The sequence below is a fragment of the Pelophylax lessonae genome (assembly GCF_965119305.1).
Source record: "Pelophylax lessonae genome assembly, chromosome: 10".
Lineage (NCBI taxonomy): Eukaryota > Metazoa > Chordata > Amphibia > Anura > Ranidae > Pelophylax > Pelophylax lessonae.
Window position 1 is genome coordinate 131,939,970 of NC_138777.1, and position 26,718 is coordinate 131,966,687.

General features: G+C 43.1%; 1 protein-coding gene across 1 annotated transcript in view; it reads left to right on the top strand.

Annotated features, from left to right (window-relative positions):
- RASGRP2 (RAS guanyl releasing protein 2) overlaps positions 1-26,718 on the top strand; it is a 1,091,080-nt gene that overhangs the window by 831,473 nt on the left and 232,889 nt on the right. The window contains exon 12 of the mRNA XM_082270769.1: positions 2,708-2,744. Coding sequence (XP_082126895.1) covers positions 2,708-2,744 — 37 coding nt within the window. The remainder of the gene's footprint in view (positions 1-2,707; positions 2,745-26,718) is intronic.

Sequence of the window (26,718 nt, forward strand, 5' to 3'; positions counted from 1 at the left end):
GTATGGTGGTGGGGACATCATGGTTTGGTGTTGCTTTGCTGCGTCAGGGCCTGGACAGATTGCTATCATCGAAGGAAAAATGAATTCCCAAGTTTATCAAGACATTTTGCAGGAGAAGTAAGGCCATCTGTCTACCAGCTGAAGCTCAACAGAAGATGAGTGTTGCAACAGGATAATGACCCAAAGCATAGAAGTAAATAAACAACAGAATGGCTTACACAGAAGAAAATACGCCTTCTAAAGTGGCCCAGCCAGAGTCCTGACCTCAACCCGATTGAGATGCTGTGGCATGATCTCAAGAAAGTAATTCCCACCAGACATCCCAAGAATATTGCTGAACTGAAACAGTTCTGTAAAGAGGAATGATCAAGAATGACTCCTGACCGTTGTGCACGTCTGATATGCAACTACAGGAAACATTTGGTTGTTGCAAGTTATTGCTGCGAAAGGAGGTTCAACCAGTTATTAAATCCAAGGGTTCACATACTTTTTCCCCCTGCACTGTGAATGTTTACATGGTGTGTTCAATGAAAACATGGCAACATTTCATTCACACAAAGTGTTATTAGTTTAAGCAGACTGTGATTGTCTATTGTTAAGACTTAGATGATGATCAGAACACATTTTATGACCAGTTTGTGCAGAAATCCATATCATTCCAAAGGGTTCACATACTTTTTCTTGCAGCTGTATAATATAAACAGTTCTCCCCCTTTGATAAAGTCAGGAAGTGACGAAACGTTAGGGGCGTGGCCACACAATGTACCAGTGGATTGATCGGGTGGTGAACAGCGGTGTCTCTCGGGCTGTCCAGGATATCATCGCGGATAACACCAGAGCCCACGTGAGCACCCCAATCCGCTTCTATATGCTACTATGTGCTTTACAAGATATGTTAACTGTACGTGCAATATTAGAGGATAATTGATTTTAATAAAGGGTATAAACCTTATTACACTAGTGGGGCCCTTTTTGTTCTCTTTCATATATGAGGAAGAGAGGATTGCCTAATCAAAGGAGTGTCGGTGTTACCCTTGTTCTGAGTGCCACAGTGGGATATCTATGTGCAGATGGCCTTTTCCATGAGAATGGAAGGCAAAAAGCTGGGGTGAGTTGCTGGGCTGAGGGGCGTGCAGCACAGAGGTGGTTGATCTCTCTGGTGTCTCTTTAATCAGAACACAACGGGATTTCATCTGGTCATCCTATTATCACTATTCTTTGAACACTGTACTAGTGGATGAGAACTGTGAAACAGTGGAAACTGACTATTTTTCACTTTTTTATTATGGTTTAATAATTTTTCACAGTGGAAGTTACTTTTGCTGGTCATTTTACTCTTGATTCATTTCACAGTGTTTGAATGCACACACATATTTATATATATTTTTTTGCGCGGCTAGTAGGATATTTTGATCACTTTTGTATATGTAACTATGTAACCTGGTGGGTAGGTTAAGCGGCTGAAGTTGACCAAGCATCACTGCAGGTGAGCAGCAGGAACAAAATGAAGATCTGTGTTCCACAAGGCTCTGTAGTAGAGGCAGTCTAGAAGGGATTTGTCATGGGGGGGGGGGGGGAGTGCACTAGATAACTGAAAGAAAATGTGGAGTAACCACCAGCAGCTTCAGAATCTTGAATGAAGAAGGAAAACTGTTGGAAGAAGTAACAGGTTAAACAGTAACTTCACTCTTGTTGAGAAAAAAAACAGTTCCCTCTGGGTGATCAATGCATATTGCAAGCATTTTTAACAAACTTTGAAGCAGAGTTTGAACTGCTTCTGTTCTTAAGAAAAAAGATGTACGTTGTGTTATGTCCTTGGAAGTCTGGTCCCTGAATGGGAGTTTGTGTTCAATCTAATCAACTGATGCACTTGCAGAATTCTAATGAGGAAAGTTGCAGTGTCTGCATGCCTTTAGAAGTAATAAACCCTTAGGGAATATTTTACTAAAAATATAATTACTATTGCAAAGCATGCCTGAAATTGTACTTGTATCTTAGTGCAGACTTTTGTCAATGTTGTCAATTTTCTCAATTTAGCCAATCACACAGGAAATTAAAATTCTTAGGCAGATCTGTAAACCAACTGTGTACAGAAGGCACGCAGGTTACCATATTGTATTGAATTTTACAAAACATTACAGATTGACTGCAGATTGAGAATGAAAGGCAATTTTTAATAACAATACATTTCAAAGTGGCTTGTGTACTAATTGTACAGTATATGTTATTTTTAATGTGTTATTTTTTTTGCACAAAAGTGGAATTACCCTTTAAGTATTGGATAAGCAGAGCTGAAGAAAAGATGTCCATTCTATTAGGACACTAGCAAAAAATGAAAGCATGCTGGTCATTGGAGCGATAATACCCAGAGTTGGCCTACAGTTTTTTTCGTTTGCCATTGTCCAGTACTGCTGTAGGTAGTAGCATAACCCCAAGTTTTAAGTATTCCTTTGTCCTCAATAGACAAAAGAGAAAATATGTAAAACAAAGTCTGCATATTGGTAATTAAAATAAGAAAATGCAGAGCTCAAATAAAAGGCCTGTTTGGTGTATGTGTATGCAGTTGCTATTATGTGCATTATTTAGAATAATTTTATTATTCAAGAATTCATGGTTCATAACAACCTACCATTAAGGTTTCATTGATAGAAGCTAAAATTATATGATATGATGAAACTCTTTCACAGATTGTGTTTTTATTTTTCAGATACTTGGAATTTATAAGAAGGGTTTAAAGTGTCGAGGTATGAAATCATGTCCTTTATTTAATCAGTCTGCTTAAAATTCCTGCCTAAATTTTAGATTATTTTCCTTTTTTTTTCATCCATAATGTTTTATTGAACAAAAATGTAGTATACAGGATCCACTGCTAGTACAATATTTATATAGTTAAACATAAGGTTAGGCATAAGTTAACCCAATATATATACTGTATATATAACAACTTGGGTAAGGTATGGATAACCCGAGTCAACAGTAAGTGATTATTAATGAGTAATGGAAGAATTTAAGGTCAAATAAGAAAATCTTATCCACGCGTTTCCGGTGTATCAACTCATTGAGTGAGAGTGTTATAGGTAGTTGCAGGGGGAAGAAGCTCCTCTGAGATGAGTGACAGTGCAGACTTATATGTGGCCTGCACATAAGTCTTGGAGGGGGGGATATCTGTGGATTGTTGAGACATGTGAGGGTGTTAGGTTTTAAGGGTTAAGAGGGGAGAATTTTATTAGGATAAACTTGTGATGGGAATAGGAGGGTGTGGGTGAAAGCGCTAATAGGAGGGATGGGGGTATTTGTGATATGGGGATGGAAAAGAGAGAATGGGATAAATGGGGAGGGGTAGAAGTGGGGGGGGGGAAGAGAAAGAGAAAAAAATAAGTAACTAAAAAAAAGAAGGATGGGAACGCTTTTTTTCCCCCCTGTTTGTATATTTTTTGTTTTATTTTTATTTTTTGAAGTGTTTTTGGAAGTTAGGGAGCGTTATCTAGAACACGTTGGTAGTCTGGTGAGGATTGGTATTGAAGCCAACCTGCCCAAGTGGATGCAAATTTGGCTGGTTCGTCTTTGGCGCTAGCGATTCGTTTTTCCATTTCTGCAATCCCATTCACCCGTCTGTACCAGTCCGACAGGGAGGGTGTTACAGCAGTGCCCCAAAGTACTGGGACACACATTCTAGCTGCATTGAACAGCATCATTGTGAGAGATCTGAAATATGAGGGGGTTGGAGATGGGGAGTAATGGATAAGGTACTGCGCTGGCGTGAATTCAAGGTTGTGTGAGGTTATGAGAGATATTTTCTCATGTACCTTTTCCTAGAATGTTTTTAATAAGTGGACATTCCCACCAAATACGTAGGAGGGAGCCGTTTGGTTGATGACATCGCCAACACTGGTTTGGGATGTTTGAATTTAATTTGTGTAGGATTTAGGGTGTTCTGTACCAGCGGGATAGTATTTTATAGCTATTTTCCTGAATGGACACGTTGATATTATTATTATTATTATACAGGATTTATATAGCGCCAACAGTTTGCCCAGGGCTTTACAATGTAAGGGAAGGCAATACAGTTACAATACAATTCAATACAATACAGGAGGAACTAGAGGGCCCTGCTCATTAGAGCCTACAATCTAGAAGGGAGGGTCAAGTGAAACAAAAGGCAATAACCGTGGGGGATGAGCTGATAGAGAAAATGGAGGTATATTTGTTAAGTGTGGGTAGGATAGGCTTCTCTGAAAAGGAGGGTTTTCAGAGATCACCTAAAAGCTAATAGAGTAGGAGTTAATCGGACAGATAAGGGTAAGGAGTTCCATAGGATTGGAGAGGCTCTGGAAAAGTCCTGGAGGTGAGCATGGGAGGAGGTGACGAGGGAGCTAGAGAGCAGGAGGTTTTGAGAGGAACGAAGAGAGCGATTAGGTTGGTATTTTGAGACCAGGCTAGTGATGTAACTGGGGGCTAAGCTGTGGATTGCTTTGTAAGATGTTGTAAGTATTTTGAATTTAATTTGTTGGGTGAGCGGAAGCCAGTGGAGGGCTTGACAGAGAGGAGCAGCGGACACTGAGTGATTGGTAAGGTGGATGAGTCTGGCGGCAGCATTCATGATGGATTGATGGGGGGGATAGCCTGTGTAGAGGTATGCCAATGAGAAGGTAATTGCGAGGCGCAAGATGACTAGGGAGTGTTGTGTCTTTGGTTAGAAAGGGGCGTATTTTGGAGATGTTGCGGAGGTTGAGACGGCAAGATTTGGACAGCGATTGGATGTGGGGCTTGAAGGAGAGTTCAGAGTCCAGGACAACACCTAAGACCTTGGCATGCAGGGATGGGCTGATAGTAATGCCATCGATACTGACAGAGAGATCAGGGGAAGGGGCATGTGGTGGAGGAAAAATTATAAGCTTGGTTTTGGATGGATTGAGTTTAAGGAAGTGGTGTGACATCCAAACCGATATATCTGATAGTAAATTAATGATACGTGAGGAGACTGAGGGAGAGAGCCGAGGGGTGGATAAATATATTTGTGTATCGTCAGCGTAGAGATGGTAATGGAAGCCGTGGGAGGCTTTTATCTCACCCAGAGAGGAGGTGTAGATTGAAAATAGGAGGGATCCAAGAAAAGAGCCTTGGGGGACCCCAACAGAGAAGGGAAGAGGAGAGGAGGAAGTAGAATTGTACATAACGCTAAAGGTGCTGTTGGATAAGTAGGAAGATAACCAGTGAAGAGTACAGTCACGGAGACGAAAGGCATGGAGTTTTTTGAGGAGGAAGGGATGGTCAACCATATCAAAGGCAGCAGAAAGGTCCAGAAGGAGGAGTACAGAATAGTGTCCATTGGTTTTGGCTGTTAGTAAATAGTTTGTCAGTTTTAGGAGAGCAGTTTCAGTGGAGTGTTGAGGCCGAAATCCAGACTGAAGGGGATCAAGGAGGCTATTCTCGGCAAGGTGGTCGCACAGTCGGTTGTAGACTAGACGTTCGAGGAGTTTGGATGAAAAGGGGCGCAAGGAAATAGGGCGTAGGTTGTTGAGATCGGTTGGGTCCAGTGAGGGCTTTTTAAGTATGGGGCTGGCTAGTACATGTTTCAGAGAGTTGGGGAAGATGGCAGAAGAGAGGGAGAGATTGAAGATGTGGGTTGGAGAGCATAGAATAGGGCCAGAAGGTGAACGTAGCATTTGCAAGGGAACAGGATCCAGAGGGCAGTTGGTTAAGTCAACGTTAGCAAGTACAAACCCAATTCCAAAAAAGTTGGGACACTGTACAAATTGTGAGTAAAAAAGGAATGGACTAATTTACAAATCTCATAAACTTATATTTTATTCACAATATAATATAGATAATATATCAAATGTTGAATGCAAGACATTTTGAAATGTCATGCCAAATATTGGCTCATTTTGGATTTCATGAGAGCTACACATTCCAAAAAAGTTGGGACAGGTAGCAATAAGAGGCCTGAAAAGTTAAATGTACATATTAAGAACAGCGAGAGGACCAATTTGCAAATTATTAGGTCAATTGGCAACATGATTGGGTATAAAAAGAGCCTCTCAGAGTGGAAGTGTCTCTCAGAAGTCAAGATGGGCAGAGGATCACCAATTCCCCCTATGCTGCTGCAAAAAATAGTGGAAGAATATCAGAAAGGAGTTTCTCAGAGAAAAATTGCAAAGAGTTTGAAGTTATCATCTACAGAGCATAATATCATCTAAAGATTCTGAGAATCTGGAACAATCTCTGTGCATAAGGGTCAAGGCCGGAAAACCATACTGGATGCCCGTGATCTTCGGGCCCTGCATCACATACAGGAGTGCTACTGTAATGGAAATCACAACATGGGCTCAGGAATACTTCCAGAAAACATTGTCAGTGAACACAATCCACTGTGCCATTCTCCAAGGCCGGCTAAAACTCTATAGGCCAAAAAAGAAGCCATATCTAAACATGATCCAGAAGCACAGGTATTTTCTCTGGGCCAAGGCTTATTTAAAATGGACTGTGGCAAAGTGGAAAACTGTTCTGTGGTCAGACGAATCAAAATTTGAAGTTCGTTTTGGAAAACTGGGACGCCATGTCATCTGGACTAGAGAGGACAAGGACAACCCAAGTTGTTATCAGCGCTCAGTTCAGAAGCCTGCATCTCTGATGGTATGGGGTTGCATGAGTGCATGTGGCATGGGCAGCTTACACATCTGGAAAGGCACCATAAATGCTGAAAGGTATATCCAAGTTCTAAAACAACATATGCTCCCATCCAGATGTCATTTCTTTCAGGAAAGACCTTGCATTTTCCAACATGACAATGCCAGACCAGATACTGCATCAATTACAACATCATGGCTGCGTAGAAGGATTGGATACTGAAATGGCCAGCCTGCAGTCCAGATCTTTCACCCATAGAAAACATTTGGTGCATCATAAAGAGGAAGATGCGACAAAGAAGACCTAAGACAGTTGAGCAACTAGAAGCCTGTATTAGACAAGAAAGGGACAACATTCCTTTTCCTAAACTTGAGCAACTTGCCTCCTCAGTCCCCAGACATTTGCAGACTGCTATAAAAAGAAGAGGGGATGCCACACAGTGGTAAACATGGCCTTGTCCCAACTTTTTTGAGATGTGTTAATGCCATGAAATTTAAAATCAACTTATTTTTCCCTTAAAATTTTACATTTTCTCAGTTTAAACATTTGATATGTCATCTATGTTGTATTCTGAATAAAATATTGCAATTTGAAACTTCCACATCATTGCATTCTGTTTTTATTAACAATTTGTACAGTGTCCCAACTTTTTTGGAATCGGGTTTGTAGTTTAGCAACCTCATCTATAGTGGCGGGGTTGAATTAGGGAAGTGGTGATCGCACCTGTGGGCATGAAGCATAAGGCATGGAAGGTATCTGAACAGCAATGATCTCCTTACGAATTCTATCAATCTTCTGTTAGAAGTGAAAGGCAATCTCCTGGGCAGTGAGTGAGTCAGTGGGAGGGGGTAGTGGAGGATGGAGTAGAGAATTAAAGGTAGCGAAGAGTTGCCAGGGGCGGGATGACAAGCTGTTAATGAGAGTGATAAAATAGGTCTGTTTGGCAGTGTGGAGACTGGAAATGTATTTTTGGAGGGCAGATTTATATCGGTTGAAATCCTTCTGAGACCTAGTCTTACGCCATAGGCGCTCAAGAGCACGGCTATGCTTTTTCAGACTTCTAGTGTTATCTGTTTGCCAAGGATGAAGGGGTCGGGCCTGATTCGGTGTGTAGTGAGGAGGGGGGGGGGGCAGTCTGTCCAGGGAGGCTAAGAGTGAAGCGTTGTAGACAGAAGTGGCTAGGTTGGTGCAGGACAGGGGTGCGATTTTATCATAGAGGTGGTCAGTAGCAGAGTAGAGAAAAAAAGGGTTGAGATGGTGTAGGTTTCTGCGGGTAACTGTAAGGTAGCTGGAGGGAGAGGAGGTGGAGGAGAGGGAGAGAGTGAAACTAATAAGGTAGTGATCAGAGAGAGGGAAGGATTGTTTGAAAGGTTGTGCGGAGTGCATAGGTGGGAGGTGGGACCTAGAAGGTCAAGGATATTGCCTTCAGAGTGAGTAGAAGCATGTATCCATTGCTTCAGGTCAAAGGAGGAGGGTAGACTGAGAAGTTTGGAAGTGGTAGGAGTGTTAGTATTAATAGGGATGTTGAAGTCGCCGGTAGAGCCTTTATGTTTATAGTGGTGTATCAGTTTCCATCGTTCTTCATTTAGAACAATGTTGAGGTCCCTCGACCAAGCTGCGCAGGCTTTCCCGATTTTAGCCTGTTTATTGTCCCACAGCATGTTATGAACCGCAAAAATTATGTGTTGTTGAGGCTTGACTGTAGAGCATAGTTTTTCGAAGGGTGTTAATGGTCTGGTGACTGTATCAGATCTTTTTAGAGTGTGGTAGAATTGTCTTAGTTGCAGGTAGGATCAAGTGTTTAGGAGGTGTATGTTATGCCATTACTGTATTTTCTGGCTTATAAGACTACTTTCGAACCTCAAAAAAATCCCCCAAAAATGGGGGGTCGTCTTATACGCTGAGTATAATATCTCCAAGGTAACCTAAGTATAAGTATTACCGGTAGATGAAAATTAGGGGGGTCGTCTTATACGCCCAGTCGTCTTATACACCGGAAAATACGGTAATTATTTATTTGGTCTGGTTTGAGGAGTTTGCCAAATTGGGTGATATGATGGAGTCTCAAATCTAAGTTGGGATGATCTCTAGGAAAGATCTGTCCCTCGAGTCCTGGGAAGTCATGGTTCATCAATACGGGTGTCATGGGGCCGGCACATGAGATATTTTGAGTTTGGAACAAGTGTCTTTGATGCATTGGCGGGTTGGCCCGATGATAGGGTGTTCGCTTAGGGATTTGGTAATGTGTGCATGTCGTATCCATGGGAGTGAGCTTATGCGGAAAGGAGAGAAAGACTCCTCTAATGTGACCCAGTCTTTAGTTTGGTGGTGTATGTTCCAATCTACGACACGGTTAAGATGGCATGCCCAGTAGTAATGTTGCAAGTCCGGGAGTGCGATGCCTCCTTTGTGTTTGAGCATTTATGAGTTGATAGTAGCTGATCCTTGGGCGTTTGTGATTCCAAAGGAAGGTAACACATAAATGTCTAATCAAATGGAAGAAAGTTTTAGGGAGTTTAAAAGGGAATCGTTTGGAAAAGATATAATAGGTGTGGGAGGACATTAATTTTAAGGATCGTGGCTCCAAGAGAATGAAGGGTTCTTCCATTTTTGAGGTCCTCAGCTATGGCATGAAGGGTTGGGATGTTTTTTTGAGTATAGTTCTTGTAGTCGAGAGGAAAGATGGATCCCTAGGTATGTAATAGCATTTGGCTGCCAAGTAAAGGAAAGGTGCATTGACAGTGTTGTACTTGTTCTAAAGATAGTGTTATGTTTAGGGCTTGGGATTTATTGAGGGTAATTTTAAAGTGGGATATATAGTGAAATAAACTGAAGTCGGCCAGAAGATTTGGTAATGTGATTAGGGGTTAGAAAGAGTGAGATATCATCAGCGAAGGCTGCGAGTTTATATTGGTATTGAGCGATCTTGACACCTTTAACCACTTGCCCACTGGGCACTTAAACCCCCTTCCTAACCAGACCAATTTTCAGCTTTCAGTGCTCTCACATTTTGAATGACAATTACTCAGTCATGCAACACTGTACCCATATGAAATTGTCATCCTTTTTTTCACACAAACAGAGCTTTCTTTTGGTGGTATTTAATCATAATTGAGTTTTTTATTTTTTTGCGCTATAAATGAAAAAAGACTGAAAATTTTGTAAAAAAAATGCATTTTTCCTCGTTTTGGTTTTAAATTTTGCAAATTTAGTCATTTTTTTTCATACATTTTGACTAAAATTTATACTGCTACATATCTTTAGTAAAAATAACCCAAATAAGTATACATTTTTCTTTCATGGTCTTTGTGAAGGTTATTGAGTCTACAAGCTAAGGTGCCAATCATTAAAAATTTATCACACCTAAAGTACTGACGGCCTATCTCATTTCTTGAGACCCTAACAAGTCAGGACAGTACAAATACCCCCCAAATTACCCCTTTTTGGAAAGTAGACATTCCAAGGTATTTAGTAAGAGTCATTGTGAGTTTTTTGAAGTTGTAATTTTTTCCCACAATTCTTTGCAAAATGACAATTTTTTAAAACAAAAAATATTTTTCACAAAATGGTCATATTACCAAGTTATTTCTTACACACTGTATAGGCATACTTGCAACTACACCCCAAAATACATTCTGCTACTCCTCCTGAGTATGGCGATACCACATGTGTGACACTTTTCCACAGCCTGACCACATACAGAGGCCCAACATCCAAGGAGCACAGTCAGGTGTTCTAGAAGCAAAAATTACACATATAATTTTCTGACGACCTATCACACTTTTGAAAGTCCTGAAGCACCTGGACAATGGAATTACCCACAAAATGACCCCATTTTGGAAAGAAAACACCCCAACACATGATCTAGGAGGCATAATGAGTCTTTTGAACATGTCATTTTTTTCCCACAAGTTTTTGGAAAATGTGGAAAGAAAACCAAAACACATTTTTTTTTTACACAAAGTTGTCTATTTTCCCACTCCTCCTGAGTATGGCGATACCACATATGTGACACTTTTCCACAGCCTGGCCACATACAGAGGCCCAACATGCAGGGAGCACCGTCATTTCCTGACTTCCCATTACAATTTTGTGAGACACTGTAGGGCACTGATAAGCATTGTAGTGGCACTGATGTGGCATGGATGTGGCCCGGATGAGCACTGACGTGGCATGGATGTGGCACTAATGAGCACTGATGTGGAATGGATGTGGCACTGATGAGCACTGATGTGGCATGGATGAGCACTGACGTGGCATGGATGTGGCACTGATGAGCACTGATGTGGCACGGATGAGCACTGACGTGGCATCGATGTGGCACTGATGAGCACTGACGTGGGATGAATGTGGCACTGATGAGCACTGATGTTGCATGGATTAGCCCTGACGTGGCATTGATGTGGCATGGATGAGCACTGACGTGGCATGGATGAGGCACAGATGAGCACCCTGACGTGGCATGGATGTGACACAGATGAGCAGTAACATGGCATGGATGTGGCATTGATGTGGCACAGGTGAGCACTGACGTGGCATGGATGTGGCACGGATGAGCACTGACATGGCATTGATGTGGCACGGATGAGCACTGATGTGGCATGGATGTGGCACGGATGAGCACTGAGATGGCATGGATGAGCACTGAGATGGCATGGATGAGCACTGAGGTGGCATGGATGTGGCATGGATGAGCACTAAAGTGGCATGGATGAGCACTGAGGTGGCATGGGTGGGCACAGATGTGGGATGGATGAGCATGGATGTGGCATGGATGAGCACTGAGACAGCATGGGCAGGCACAAATGTCGCACGGATGAGGCACAGATGAGCACGGATGTGGCACGGATGAGCATGGATGTGGCATGGATGAGCACTGAGGTGGCATGGGTGGGCATGGATGTGGCATTGATGAGCACTGAGGTGGCATGGGTGGGCACGGATGATGCATGGATGAGGCACGGATGATGCATGGATGGGGCACGAATGAGGCACAGATGGCGCACGAATGAGGCACAGATGGGGCACAATGAGGCACAGATGGGGCACAATGAGGCACAGATGGGGCACAATGAGGCACTGATGGGGCACAATGAGGCACAGATGGGGCACCTAGAGGCACAGTTAAGGCAGAAGAGGCGTGCAGCAGCAGTTTCTCTCCTCTCCTCGCACGCTGTACCGATTGCTGTGTACAGCGTCCGAGGAGAGGAGCGAAATGAACCGGACATGCACCGGTTTGTTGTGATGTGATCGCTCCGTCATTGGACGGAACGATCACGTGGTAAAGAACCGCTCTCATTGGTCCTTTACCACGATCTGTGATCCGTCGGGTCCCTGGGACCCGGCGAGCACGGACACTCCCGTGTGCGCGCCCCAGGGGGTGCGCGGGAGCGCGATTCTGGGAGGACGTCCATGTACGCCCTCCCAGAACTAGACAACCACTTTGCGGCCTTGTTTTTACAATGGGCCGGTCGGAAAGTGGTTAATGTTGTCGTTTAGTCAGATGCATCTCAGGAGTGGTTCTAATGTCAATATGAATAGCAGGGGGGAGAGGGGACATCCCTGGCAAGTTCCATTTTTTATAGAGGATGCATCTGACAGGAGGCCGTTCGTTCGCACCCTTGCCCTGGAGTTAGCGTATAAGGCCATAATAAAGCTGTTTAGGCGATTGCCCAGTCCAAACCAGTGTAGTACTGCTTCCAGATAGTCCGAAGCCAACCTGTCAAATGCCTTTTCTGTGTCCAGTGACAGGAAAAACCCTTTTTGATTTGTTTTGGTGAGCCATTGGTGAATACTATTGCTTTTAGGGTGTTGTCTCTTGCTTCTCTGTCAGGTAAAAAGCCCACTTGGTCTTTGGAAAAGGGGAGAAGCAGGAGAATGCAGTTTGCTAAGATTTTTGCAAATATTTTGATGTCAACATTCAGTAACGATATGGGTCTATAATTGGACGCTTCTGTATGGTCTTTGCCTGGATTAGGAATCACTTTGATATGTGCCTCTAGGAGGTTGTTTTGTGCGGGATGTGGCTCAGAGAGAAGATTGATTGTTCTTAAGAAAGGTTGAAATAATGAGTTAGAGAAAGTTTTATAGTAGGCCACAGAAAGGCCATCTGGACTCAGGCTCTTACCTGGTTTCATTTAGTGTAGGTCTGCATTGAATTCCTCTTGGGTGATGGGTGTGTCTATATCATTAGCATGAAGGCTAGAGACTGTTGTCGGGCCTTATATTTTGAAGAAGTCTTCTATAATTTGTGAGCGTGGTCTTTTATCGTTGTGTGGTTTATGCTCAAGGGGTTGGCTATATCGTCATTATTTGCTAGGGTTTGGCCGTTGGGGTCCCTGAGTTGTCTGATTGTCACATTAGCTTTTTTAGATTGTAGTGCTCTGGCTATCATTTTACCGCTTTTGTTCCCCATCTCGTAAAAATGTTTTTGAGATAGAATGTATTTGCGTTTAGTCTTCCTGCCGAGTTCATCCATTACTAAGGTACAGGTGTTGACCAGCTCTTTCTAAGTGTTTTGCATCTGTGTGAGCTTATGTGCTTTTTCTAGTGTTCTATTTTTTTAAATGAGGGCGTTTATGGATTCTTGTTGGGATTTTTTCCTAGCTGCTGCCATGACCAGAAGGTATCCTCAAATAAAGCATTTATGGGCTTCCCATTGGGTAATAGAGGTGGTGTCCTCCGTGTTGTTGTCAATAAAGATGTTTGTTAGTTTCGTGTTTAAGGAATTTACGTGGTTGGTTAATAGAGTTGTGTCGAGCCTCCAAGTTTTGCAGAGGTTGAGCTGTTCTGAAAATTCTAGAGAGATGGTGATGGGATTGTAGTCGAACAAGAACATTGGTTTAATAGTAGCAGATTTGAGGAGTGGGAGATCCCTTTGCGAGAATATCTTTTATGTGGTGGAGAGACAAATGTAAAATCTTTGTTGTTGGGGTGAAGAGTGTGCCAGAAATCATGAAGTAGGAGGTCTTGTAGCTGAATTTTTACCTCGGAATGGTAAGGATGAAGTGCCTGGGGATGTGTCTTCAAAGGGGTTCATGGCTAAGTTAAAGTCACCACCAAGAACGAGAATGCCAGATTGGAAGGATGCCAAAATGTTGGCAGTGTTACGGAAAAAGCCTACTTGGGCATTGTTGGTAAGGGTGATTGGTCATCCCCAAATGGAGCCTTTAGGGAAATATATCGACCTTCTGGGTCTGACAAGGAATCGCTGATTTCTAATTGAATATGTCTGGAGATTAGGATGGCCATGTTTTGGCTAAAGAGTTTGTCACATGATAGACGGTAGGGAAATCCAGATTGAAAGATTTGTGAATGTTATCTGATCTAAAGTGTGTTTCCTCTAGGAAGACAACGTCGGCTTTCAGTTTTTTTCATATAAAGTAGGAGTTGCGTTCTCTTTTCAGGTACATTGAGACCTTTAGCATTAAGTGAAACCAATTTAAGGTTAGCTGGGCTTGAGTTGTGTTTTGATCGGTTCATGCTTTGCATTTCTGTTAATTTAATCTATCAAGAGGATTTGGAATAGCAAAGGACTGGAGGAGTTTCGTTAATTTGGTGGGATAAGTTTTGGTACGTTAAGTTAAGCGCTGGGAGAGACAGAAGAGAGAGAAAAAAAAGGGGAGGGGGTGATGGTAGGTAAGGGAAAAAAAGGGGGGTAGTCGGGGAGGGTGGTGGAATAGGTTTTCCGAATGCAGAGGAAGACCAGCTACCTCGCCTTCAAAAGTTAAAGGGAAAGGAGGGTGCCAAAAAAGTTCAGTATAGGAAGATTTAATGTACTGTGGTGGGGTGTGGTTAATCCCTCAGAAGGGGCACCCAGTATGTTTTGTTAGTGTTCCGGGGTGTTGGATAGCCTGGACACACTTAGGTCCTGTGGAGGCATAGAGATAGAGAAGTTTGTTATATGAGGAGTGAGATTATCTTGACTTGTAGTCATAAGGGCGAGGGCAGGTATTGGTATATGGTTTGTTTGAATATAGTGATAGGGTCTTGTAAGGTGAGGAATATTTTCGTGGTTACTAGAGTGACTATGTAACATTAGGTGTATATTTTGTGCATATAGCGAAGAGGAGGGAGTGGCTGTTCTGTCCTCCCTATGTGTGAGGGTACATAGATTGACAGGCAGTATAACCCTGATTTCCTTCAATGCATTGACAAAGGAGCAAGGTCCAACTTCAACTTTTATTGCAAGGAAATACGTGAAATTAGAGTGGTAAAACTGTGGAACAGAAAAGAGAATACACTTACTAATGTATACTGACATGTGGCAATGCATATAAGACATTACTGTACATAGCAATGCAAATACAAGAAATGTGCACAAGATGTAAGTTACACAAGACATAGATACAGGATGATAATGTTAAGCATCCATAAGAGTATACACACCAGCGATGCCGCCATAAACTAAGATGAGGGAGGATGCAACTAGCTGTGTTTCCTCTAGCTGAATTTCCTGTAGAAAACAAGATATGGAGGGAAGATGATGTCACCAAAGTTCATAGGTGAAAGCTATGGTAGCTAGGCTGGGACAAAAATTGTTCCAATATGTAATATGTGAATGGCCACTAGATGGCGCTGGTACAACATGAACAGTAGGTTACACAGTAAATTACACATTGTGAAAACTCTCATAAGAATAACATGACAATATAATGATGGAGACATGACACTCCCCGCTTGGTATCCCAAGGATACCACATTAACTATTCTCTGGAGAGAGTAACAAAATCAGTTCAGTAACAGGTCTCTGGAAGAGTTTAAGCTCATTTTGCCTGCAGACTTTCACTTCCACCTTCCTGACTCTTCCATCTTCACTTGGAAATACTTTGGTTATCAGTCCCAAAGGCCAGTCATTTCTTTTTGACTGAGAGTCTTTTACAAGAACAACATTACCAACCTTCATGTTGGGTTTACTGGTTTGCCATTTATTCCGGGACTGTAGAGTAGGGATGTATTGTTTTCTCCATTTATCCCAGAAGGCATCCGCTAGAGTTTGCACTCGTCTCCACTGACACTTGTACAAATCTTTAGTGCTAAACTCACCAGGGGGAGCTGTAACCGTACCAACCTTTTGGGTGAGGATAATAGAAGGAGTGAGTAAAAGAGGATCTTCTGGATCACTGGATATTGAAGTCAAAGGTCTGGCATTCATGATCGTCACTACTTCGGCCATAAAGGTTGTAAGAGACTCATGGGTAAGCTTCAAAGTCCCCAGCTGTAGAAAGATAGAATCAAGGATCCTGCGGGCTATACCAATCATACGCTCCCAAGAGCCTCCCATGTGAGAGGAGTGTGGGGAATTGAATGTCCATTTACAGTCTTGGTCAGCAAGATATCTCTCTACATGGTCACTGTCGATGTTTGAGGGGATCTGCAGTTCCTTACAGGCTCCCACAAAATTAGTGCCTCTGTCAGAGCGGATTTGTTTGACCGGGCCTCGAATAGAAATGAAACGTCTGAGAGCATTTATGAAGCTGGATGTGTCCAAAGACTCAATGACTTCTATATGCACAGCCCTAATACTCATGCAGGTGAATATGACTGCCCAGCGTTTGCTGTTTGCACGACCTCCTCTGGTGTGTCGTGTAGTGACAGACCAAGGGCCAAACACATCAAGACCAACATTTGTAAAGGGAGGGTCTGTACTGAGTCGGTCGGCAGGAAGATTAGCCATTTTCTGTGACTGAAATATACCACGTAGTCTTTTGCAAGTGATACATTTGAAAATTAGACTACTCACAAGTCTTTTTGCTCCCACTATCCAGAATCCAGCTGTCCGTAAAGCTCCTTCAGTGAACAAACGTCCCTGGTGCTTGGTCTTTTCATGGTAGTGTTGCACAAGTAACGATGCAATATGACTGTTTGGAAGTATTATTGGGTTACATTCCTTACTCTCAAGTTTTGCCTTAGAAATACGTCCCCCAACTCTCAACAGTCCATTATCATCTATAAATGGGTCAAGTCTCTTAAGGGAACTGTCTTTAGGAACGCATTTTTGCTTTTGGAAGTGTTCAAGATCTTGAGCATAAACTTCTTGTTGGATACACCGGATGATAACGTCTCTAGACTGTGTGAGTTCATCCAATGTATAGGCTTTATGACAGTAATGCCAACCTTTACAATGTTCTGATCTTGTAGATGTGGCTCTAAAAGATCTGGCTATGTGGATCAAACCAGCTAATGCTCTGTTTAACGATTTCCATGTGGAAAACTTGTTGAATCGTTCAGATCCAAGATGTCTGTTAGAAACTGTTGTGGTGAGTACAGAAACGTGAGGACGAATCTCTGCATCAGAATTCGGCTCTGACAACTCAAATGTATCTTCCTCAAGAGTGTCCACTACTGGTCTGTAGAGGAATGTTGGCCCTGTGAGCCAGGTAGAGTCTTTGAGGTGGGCTGCAGGAACAGCTCTTGTGGCATGATCTGCCGGGTTTTGGTCAGTTGGTACATAGCGCCACTGGGTAGGCTGTGTTGACCTCCTAATTCTTTGCACTCTGTTGTGTACATAGAAATAGAATCTCCTAGTCTCATTGTAAATGTAGCCCAACACTACTTTGCTGTCTGTATGAAACACTGTATTGTCAAGTTGTATGTCTATTTCTGACACAATAAGCTCTGCTAGTTCTACTGCCAGAACAGCAGCACAAAGTTCCAACCTTGGTATGGTGAGCTCAGGACATGGTGCCAGCTTCGCCTTGCCCATTACAAAGCCAATTTGAACTTGACCTTTATTGACTATTGTTTTGAGGTAAGCGACAGCAGCAATTGCTTTTACTGAAGCATCACAAAAGATGAACAGTTGCCTAGACTGAACCTCTGCTGGAGAGAGGTGGGTATATGACCTAGGTATGTGTAGGTTAGATAATGACTTTAAAGAGTCTCTCCATGTTATCCATAGTGCCTCTTTCTCTGAGGAAAGTGGAGAATCCCAATCACATGTATCTGTGGTTAACTCTCTGAGCAGAGTCTTACCTTGGATGATCACGGGTGCTGCAAACCCAAGTGGGTCATACAGACTGTTGATTGTAGATAAGACACCACGTCGTGAGAAGGGCCTTTCCTCTTGGTTGACCTGAAAGGTAAAGGTGTCAGACTTGAGATCCCAGCTGAGCCCCAGGCTGCGCTGCATGGGTATTGTGTCTGTAGCCAAGTCTAGGTCTTTCAAGTCATTGGCGTGATCTTGAGTAGGAAAAGCTTCCATAACAACTTTACTGTTTGAAGCTATCTTATGCAATCTGAGGTTTGAACATGAAAGCATAGTCTGAGTCCTCTTGAGTAGGCTGATTGCAGCTTCTGGTGAGGGAAGTGACTTTAGACCATCATCAACATAAAAGTCCCTTTCAACAAACTTCTTAACATCCTGTCCATAGTCTTTTTCACCTTCTCGGGCAGAGAGTCTGAGTCCATATATTGCGACTGCAGGAGATGGGCTGTTGCCAAAAACGTGTACCTTCATGCGGTATTCTATGATGTCCTTGGTGGGGTCATTGTCTCTGAACCAGAAGAATCTCAGGAAGTTTCTGTGCTCCTCTGTAACTTGGAAACAATAGAACATTTGTTGTATGTCAGCAACTATAGCGATGGATTCTTTACGGAATCTGATGAGGACACCTAGAAGAGAGTTATTGAGGTCTGGTCCTGTCAAAAGAACATTGTTGAGGGAGACTCCCTGATATTGTGAGCTGGAGTCAAACACCACTCGGATTTGACCTGGCTTCTTAGGGTGATAAACACCGAAGATTGGCAGATACCAGCATTCTTCTTTTTCTTTCAGAGGTGGAGCTACCTCTGCATGGTTGTTTTCAAATATCTTGCCCATAAATAAGAAGAAATGTTCCATCATCTCTGGTCTTTTCTGCAAATTGCGTCTAAGTGAACAGAAGCGTTTTAAGGCCTGATCCCTGTTGTTAGGGAGACAGCGTCTCCGAGTTTTGAATGGAAGTGGTGCAACCCAGGTGTTTGTTTCATCCTTGAAAATTCCTTGTTCCATTATTTTTAAAAAGGTCTCATCTTCAAAGGAGGGAGCTATCTTGTGATCTTCTTTTGTCCTCTGGAACACTGTGCATCCTAAGTGGTCTAGGTCTTCACCACAAGAAGGGTTCTGGATTTCAGTAAAGTCCGAATATAGCATACCTGCAGGCTTCTCTCTTACAAGGAATTTGTTAGGGCAAGGCTGAAAGAGGGATGGACGTCCATTTTCCAATGTATGCGTGTAAAAAGAATTTACAGTGGTTGGCTTGTGGACATTTCCTAAGCAGACATCACCTATAATGACCCACCCTAGGTCCAGCTTCTGAGCATATGGAGAATTGTGAGGACCGTTTATCTGTTCTCTCACCTTGTGGACTCTTATGATGTCTCTTCCCAGCAGGAGTATTATTTGAGCCTCTGGATCAAGTGCAGGAATGAGATGAGCTATGGGTTTTAGATGCCAATGATGCGATGCAGCCTCAGGTGTAGGAATCTCTTCTCTATTGTTTGGAATCTGGTTACATTCGATCAGGGTAGGCAGAGGCAAGGATGCTTCCCCATTTACGGATTCGATTTGGTAACCAGTAGCTCTTCTGCCTTTTTCTTCACTCACACCTGTGCAAGTTTTAAGTGAGTATGAAGAGTTATGTCCTTTAATACTGAAGATATCAAAGAAAGCTGAGCTAGCAAGAGATCTATTGCTTTGATCATCAAGGATGGCATACAACCTTATGGCTTTCTCTTTGTGACCAATGGGGTACACTGTAACCAGACAAATCTTAGAGCATGATTTGTTACTAAGACCTTCTCCACAGACTTGGGTGCACTGGGGTGTCACTTCAGGAGGTTTTGTATCTCTCTCCTCCCCGCCGTGCTCTGCAGCCTGGTCTGAAGGTGTGAGAGTCCATGGAGGTGGCCCAGGGTGTAAAGCTGTAATATGCTCTCCACTGTCACATTCTGAGCATTTAATGTTCTCTGTACAGTCTTTTGCGAGATGAGAGGTAGATGCGCAACACCTGTAGCAAATATGGTTTTCCTTGAGGAAGGTTTTGCGTTCCCTGAGAGGTTTTCCTCTAAATCCTCTGCATTTCAGCAATGAGTGTGGTTTCTTATGTAGAGGGCACTCTCTGTGCAGGTCTTTTGTTGGGACCTTCTTAGTCTCTGTAGTACTGTAAGTTTTGATTGAGGAGTCTTTAAGAGATACACTGGTTTTGTGTACTGCAACAGGTGTACCTTTCAGGTTGCGAGGTGAGACAGGTTTACCTAGTTTGGGGTATGCGGTGTCAAACATTGAGAAGTCAAAGCTAGGATCATTTCTGGTCTTTGCTTGTTGGTGCACAAAGTCCACAAAGAATGAAAATGGAGGAAATTGGACATTGTACTGCTGTTTGTACTTGGAGCCTTGAGCGATCCACTTCTCTTGTAGACTAATAGGTAGTTTTTGTACAATGGGGTTGACACCACGCGCCGTATCTAAGTATGCTAGACCTTGCAAGTCTCCTTCGTCCTTGGCAACTTGGAGTTCCATCAGCAGATCGTTTAGTTCTCTAAGCTTTTGATAACCTTTGTTATGAATTTTGGGAAAATCTTGAATTCTTTGGAATAGTGTGTTCTCTATTACTTCTGGTGAGCCATAACACTCTTCAAGTCTCTCCCATATGGCGTTCAGCCCTCTAAATGGATAGTTAATATTAATGTCTCTAATCCGCTTTGCATGTTCTGCTGACTCATTTCCTAGCCACTTGACTAGAAGATCAACTTCTTCACTTGCAGACAGATCTAGATCTCTGATCGTATTCTTGAATGATGATCGCCATGATCTATAGCCTTCAGGTCTGTCATTAAACTTGGAGAGCCCCTTGGTTATTAGCTCACGTCGGGCAAAGAATTTAAGGAAGTCTGACATACCTTCATTTCTGCTTGATGGACCCGGAGATAAGTTGTGGTGTAAAGGTCCCGACGGGCTGGTATAGCTTTTTGGTGTCAACTTGTTGCTGTAATAGTCACCATCTACTTCAGGTTGCACTGAGGGATGATGGTATGCAAAACTGCTCTCTTGCTTAACATGAGGAGAATGGTCAGCAGAAGTTGCTTGCCGTGTGTGAGGATTCTGCTGCTCTTTAGCAGGGGTTGACTCTGCTCCTGGTCCTAAATGCAGACTGTCACCTGACTTAGAGTGCTGCAGTATGTAGTCTGTAGTGCGTTTCAGGTTATCAGGATGACCAGGTTCAGGCCCAAGCATGTTGCTGAGTCTATCACTTGTGGAGTTTGCTGCTTCTTCTAAAGCTTCTGCTTCTGCGATAGCGGCTGCAGCTTCCTTCTCCACTTCTAGCTTTTCCAATGTTGCCTGTTGTTCAGCTAGGACTGCTTCCATGCGTGCTTTCTCTATTTTCAATTGTCTCTCTTGTTCAGCAAATGCTGCTCGCATTTTGGCGGCTTCAGCCTTTGCGCGGGCAATGGCAATAGTGGAGCTGCTCACTGACCTCTTTGAGCTTCTGGAACTGGCTGAGGTGTGGGACCTTGTCTCCAATGGATCAGACTTGCTTGTTGACATGGTAGCAGGTTTGCACACTTGCACTGTGTGGGGTTCAGTATCACGTGGTCCAACCTGTACTCGGTTGCTGTTTCACTGCAGCTTGTGAGAGGTCACAGCGTCTTGCATCAGCTTGTGCAGAATCTGCAGCTTTACTGTGTCTCTAGCTTGTTAGGAGGTCGCTGTTTTACTGTTCTGTCCTCCCTATGTGTGAGGGTACATAGATTGACAGGCAGTATAACCCTGATTTCCTTCAATGCATTGACAAAGGAGCAAGGTCCAACTTCAACTTTTATTGCAAGGAAATACGTGAAATTAGAGTGGTAAAACTGTGGAACAGAAAAGAGAATACACTTACTAATGTATACTGACATGTGGCAATGCATATAAGACATTACTGTACATAGCAATGCAAATACAAGAAATGTGCACAAGATGTAAGTTACACAAGACATAGATACAGGATGATAATGTTAAGCATCCATAAGAGTATACACACCAGCGATGCCGCCATAAACTAAGATGAGGGAGGATGCAACTAGCTGTGTTTCCTCTAGCTGAATTTCCTGTAGAAAACAAGATATGGAGGGAAGATGATGTCACCAAAGTTCATAGGTGAAAGCTATGGTAGCTGGGCTGGGACAAAAATTGTTCCAATATGTAATATGTGAATGGCCACTAGATGGCGCTGGTACAACATGAACAGTAGGTTACACAGTAAATTACACATTGTGAAAACTCTCATAAGAATAACATGACAATATAATGATGGAGACATGACAGTGGCCGGCATGCTAGTTGGAGGAAATACTATCTTAAGGACGGAGAGCGAGGTAAAGGGGATAAGGGGTGTTAATTGTACAGTGTGGAGATGGCAACAGGGGTGTATTTTGTTAGGTACTCACTCTTAGCTTGTAGTGATCCTGGACATAAAGGTTGCGTCTTCGATAGCGCAGTAGGATGTGGTAGAGTCACACTGGATAAGTTGTTCTCATTTACCCTTTTCTTCCAAGGCATATGTGTCTGAAGTAAAGCTCTGTATTACAAGAACAAAAAACAACAAACAACAACAAGAGAACATATAGAAGGATAACTTATTTAGGAGGTTAGACACTTGAAAGCTCAGTTATGAAAAGTAACATGGGTTCCCCCTGTCAGTATCAGGGGGATGAAATAACCACTATATTAGCGTATCAGCTTGTTCCTCTACCCCCTGTAACCGAGGTATTGAATCTCTATATCATTTCGAAAGGGGTTTAAGTAGATAGGAGGGGGGTTTTGTAGGTGTTCTAGTTGTTCTATTGGCGCGATAGGTGTTCTAGTTGCTCTTTGTGAGATGGCAAAGTATGCCAATTATATTAACCAAGAATTGCATTAAAGAAAGACCATCATATATATTGTAGCTTAGAGATAGAATAGGAAGGCATGGTTAGCCACTTTACCTCCGCTCACATGGAGGTTACTGCGGCACTTTGCCACGATCCCGTCCAGCGATGTAGACCTACATCGGGCGGGTTGACGGCTCCCAGAGCGCGCTCCCGCGCGCCGCGGGAGCCGATTCCGATCGGATTCGTTTGGGAACCGATCAGTCACCAGATACTGACCAATGATTTTTGGTCAGTGTCTGGCGATCGGTCCCAACCAATGGCAATCTGTCCCCTGTCTGTGTAATGTAAACACAGGCAGGGGAAGTGATGTCACTGTCCCTCCTGGAGTCCTTTCGGTTCCAGGAGAAGACAGAGAGACATCAAAAACGTGAGTTCCACTAAGCACTACACTGACACACCTCACATAGGCACATTTAACCCCTTGATCACCTCTGATCACCCCCAAACCCCTCACAGTGAACACTATATACAGTGGTATACAGATATTTTACTGATCACTGTATAAGTGTCACTTGTGAGCGTAGTTTGCGCTTGCGCTAGGCCCAAATAGGGTTAGGGCACCCGCCACCTATACCCTAATAAAGTTTTAACCCCTTGATCACCCACAGTTAACCCCTTTACACCCTATTACTCTGTGCACTAAATACAATATATAGGTAAATACTGATCACTGTATTTAGTGCAGGGGTCGGCAAGGTGTCCGCACACGGACACTGGTGTCCGTGAGCAGTCCTTGCCGGGTCAGCCACTGACTTTTTCACTGGAGTCTCGCTGCAGGCTCTGCGACTCCCTGAAATGTCAGTTACCGACATTCTTTTAGTGAAAAAAAAACAGTCTATAGCTGCTCCGCCTCTCCACTGCCTCCTCAGCCAATGGGAACACAGTGTACACGCCCCCTTCCCCAGCGCGCCTTGTTTAACATCAGAGGAGGAGAGGAGTACACAGCCTGCAGCCTCATAAAAGAAGGTGAGCTGGGGCAGATAAACGATATGTATTCCTGCTGAGGAGGGGGAAGGGGAGAGGCTGTGTTTTCTAGCAGGACTCTTCCTGTCTCTGAGGCTGTTAGATGCATTTCCTGTCTGTGTGAGGAGCAGTGCACTGCTTCTAGATGGAAGATATCCTCTAAACGTCTCCCCCAATCTCTGCTACACCTCCCTATTCATTACCTGCCCACCCCCTCCTCTCCTGTATTGCCAGATCCAATGTCTGTGAGCTGCTGGAGCACCACAAGTACCAGCATGCCAGGAAATTGGGGCAGCAGCAGTGTGTTCAATCAGGCTGATATTTAGATGGAAAGTGCTGGTGTGTGTGTGTGTATACTGTGTGTATGTGTATATACTGTGTGTGTATGTGTATATACTGTGTGTATGTGTATATACTGTGTGTATGTGTATATACTGTGTGTGTATGTGTATATACTGTGTGTATGTGTATATACTGTGTGTGTATGTGTATATACTGTGTGTATGTGTATATACTGTGTGTGTATGTGTATATACTGTGTGTATGTGTATATACTGTGTGTGTATGTGTATATACTGTGTGTATGTGTATATACTGTGTGTGTATGTGTATATACTGTGTGTATACTGTGTGTGTATGTGTATATACTGTGTGTATGTGTATATACTGTGTGTATACTGTGTGTGTATGTGTATATACTGTGTGTATGTGTATATACTGTGTGTATGTGTATATACTGTGTGTGTATGTGTATATACTGTGTGTGTGTATGTGTATATACTGTGTGTGTATGTGTATATACTGTGTGTATACTGTGTGTGTATGTGTGTATACTGTGTGTGTATGTGTATATACTGTGTGTATGTGTATATACTGTGTGTGTATGTGTATATACTGTGTGTATGTGTATATACTGTGTGTGTATGTGTATATACTGTGTGTATACTGTGTGTGTATGTGTGTATACTGTGTGTGTATGTGTATATACTGTGTGTGTATGTGTATATACTGTGTGTATGTGTATATACTGTGTGTGTATGTGTATACTGTGTGTGTATGTGTATATACTGTGTGTATATACTGTGTGTGTATGTGTATATACTGTGTGTGTATGTGTATATACTGTGTGTATACTTTGTGTGTATGTGTATATACTGTGTGTATACTTTGTGTGTATGTGTGTATACTGTGTGTGTATGTGTATATACTGTGTGTGTATGTGTATATACTGTGTGTATGTGTATATACTGTGTGTGTGTGTATGTATGTATGTATATTGTGTGTGTGTGTATATACTGTGTATGTGTGCGTGTGTATATACAGTGTGTGTGTGTGTATGTGTGCGTGTATATACAGTGTGTGTGTGTGTGTATGTGTGCGTGTGTATATACAGTGTGTGTGTGTGTGTGTGTGTCTGCCAAACTCTAGGGGGATCTATAATGGGATGGGAACCCTGGCCTGCTCTATGTGGGATCCATAATAGGAGGGGGACCCTGGCCTGCTCTAAGGGGGATCTATATGGGGACTGTCACCCTGGCCTACTCTAAGGATGATCTATGAGGGACCTGCCTGCCCTTGCCTGCGCTAAAGGGGGATCTATGGGGGACGGTGGACCTGCCTGCTCTAAAGTGGATGTATACATATGGGGGACCCTCACCCTGGTCTGGCCTGCTCTAAAGGGGATCTATGGGGGACCTGCCTGTGCTAAAGGGGATCTATGGGGGACCTATCTGCCCTTTCTTGCTATAAAGGGGGATCTATATGGGAGGGGGACCCTCAACATGGCCTGGCTTGCTCTAAAGGGGATATATGGGGGATCTATGGGGGACCTGCCTGCCCTTGACTGGCTCTAAAGGGGAATCTATATGGGGAACCCTCACCCTGGCTTTGCCTGCTCTAAAGAGGGATCTATGAGGGACCTGCCTGCATTAAAGGGGGATCTATGGGGGACCTGCCTGCTTTAAAGGGGGATCTATATGGGGAACCCTCACCCTGGCTTGGCCTGCTCAAAAGAGGTATTTATGGGGGATCTGCCTGCGCTAAAGGGGGATCTATGGGGGACCTGCCCTGGCCAAAAAATATAAAGTAAGAATTTTGAAAATCTTTTAAACCGTTTAGAACAGTATACCACAAGTCTTTATATAAATGTTATTTTAAATGTATTTGTACTTGTAGAACTAGGCCAGAGAGTAGACAGAATGTTTTTTGATGGTTTTAATTTGAAATGTACCTCGGTGTCCTTCACTAAGGTCTGTACTTCGGAAAATGTCCGTCACAGCCTTGGTCCGTGCCTATCCCTGATTTAGTGTCACTAGTGACCCTAATTTGCGCTTGCGCTAAGCCCAGATAGGGTTAGGGCACCCGCCACCTATCCCCTAATAAACTTTTAACCCCCTGATCTTCCCCAGTTAACCCCTTCACTCTGTATAACACAGTGCACTAATATATACAGTATATCAGATAACTACTGATCACTGTATTTAGTGTCACTTTTGACCCTAATTTGCGCTTGCTCTAGGCCCGAATAGGTTTAGGCCACCGGCCATCTATCCCCTATAAAGGTTTAACCCCTTGATCTCCCCCAGTTTAACCCCTTCACTTCCCTGTCACAGTGTATACTATATACAGTGATTACCTATCACTGTATTAGCGTCACGGGTGACACAACTTAGGCTAGCTAGTTAGCGTCAGGGTCCCACTACACCACCGTTACTTAGCGTCAGTTAGAGTCAAGTACACTAACACACACACACACCCCTCCGTTACTAGTATAGTGTTTGAACAGATCAATATCTGATCTGATCAGAACTATACTAGCGTCCTCATAATTTAGTGTTCCCAAAACGCAGTGTTTGCACAATCAGCACTGATTCCTGCTAGCACCTACTTTTAGCCCCCCTGCCCAGCCCACCTTACTCAGGCAAGTGTAGTAATCAATCAGCAAGTGTAGATTACTGAAACTTCCAAAAAACACAATTGGGGTTTTGCTCGTGGCCAGTGTTCCTATGAAGTGTGCCACATCCCTTAGATAATATACATAGGAGGATTCCCCTGGGTATGGGACTTTTTAGGCACAAATTTGAAAACAATTCAACAATATATGCAAAAATAATAATATTTATTAAAGTGACAAAATGTGAATGTAAACATGAATAAAATCACAGGCAGTAGGCCTGATCTCTGTTAGCACTAGCAGTTTTTTTTTGTAGCGACCAAATAGTCCTCGACAAC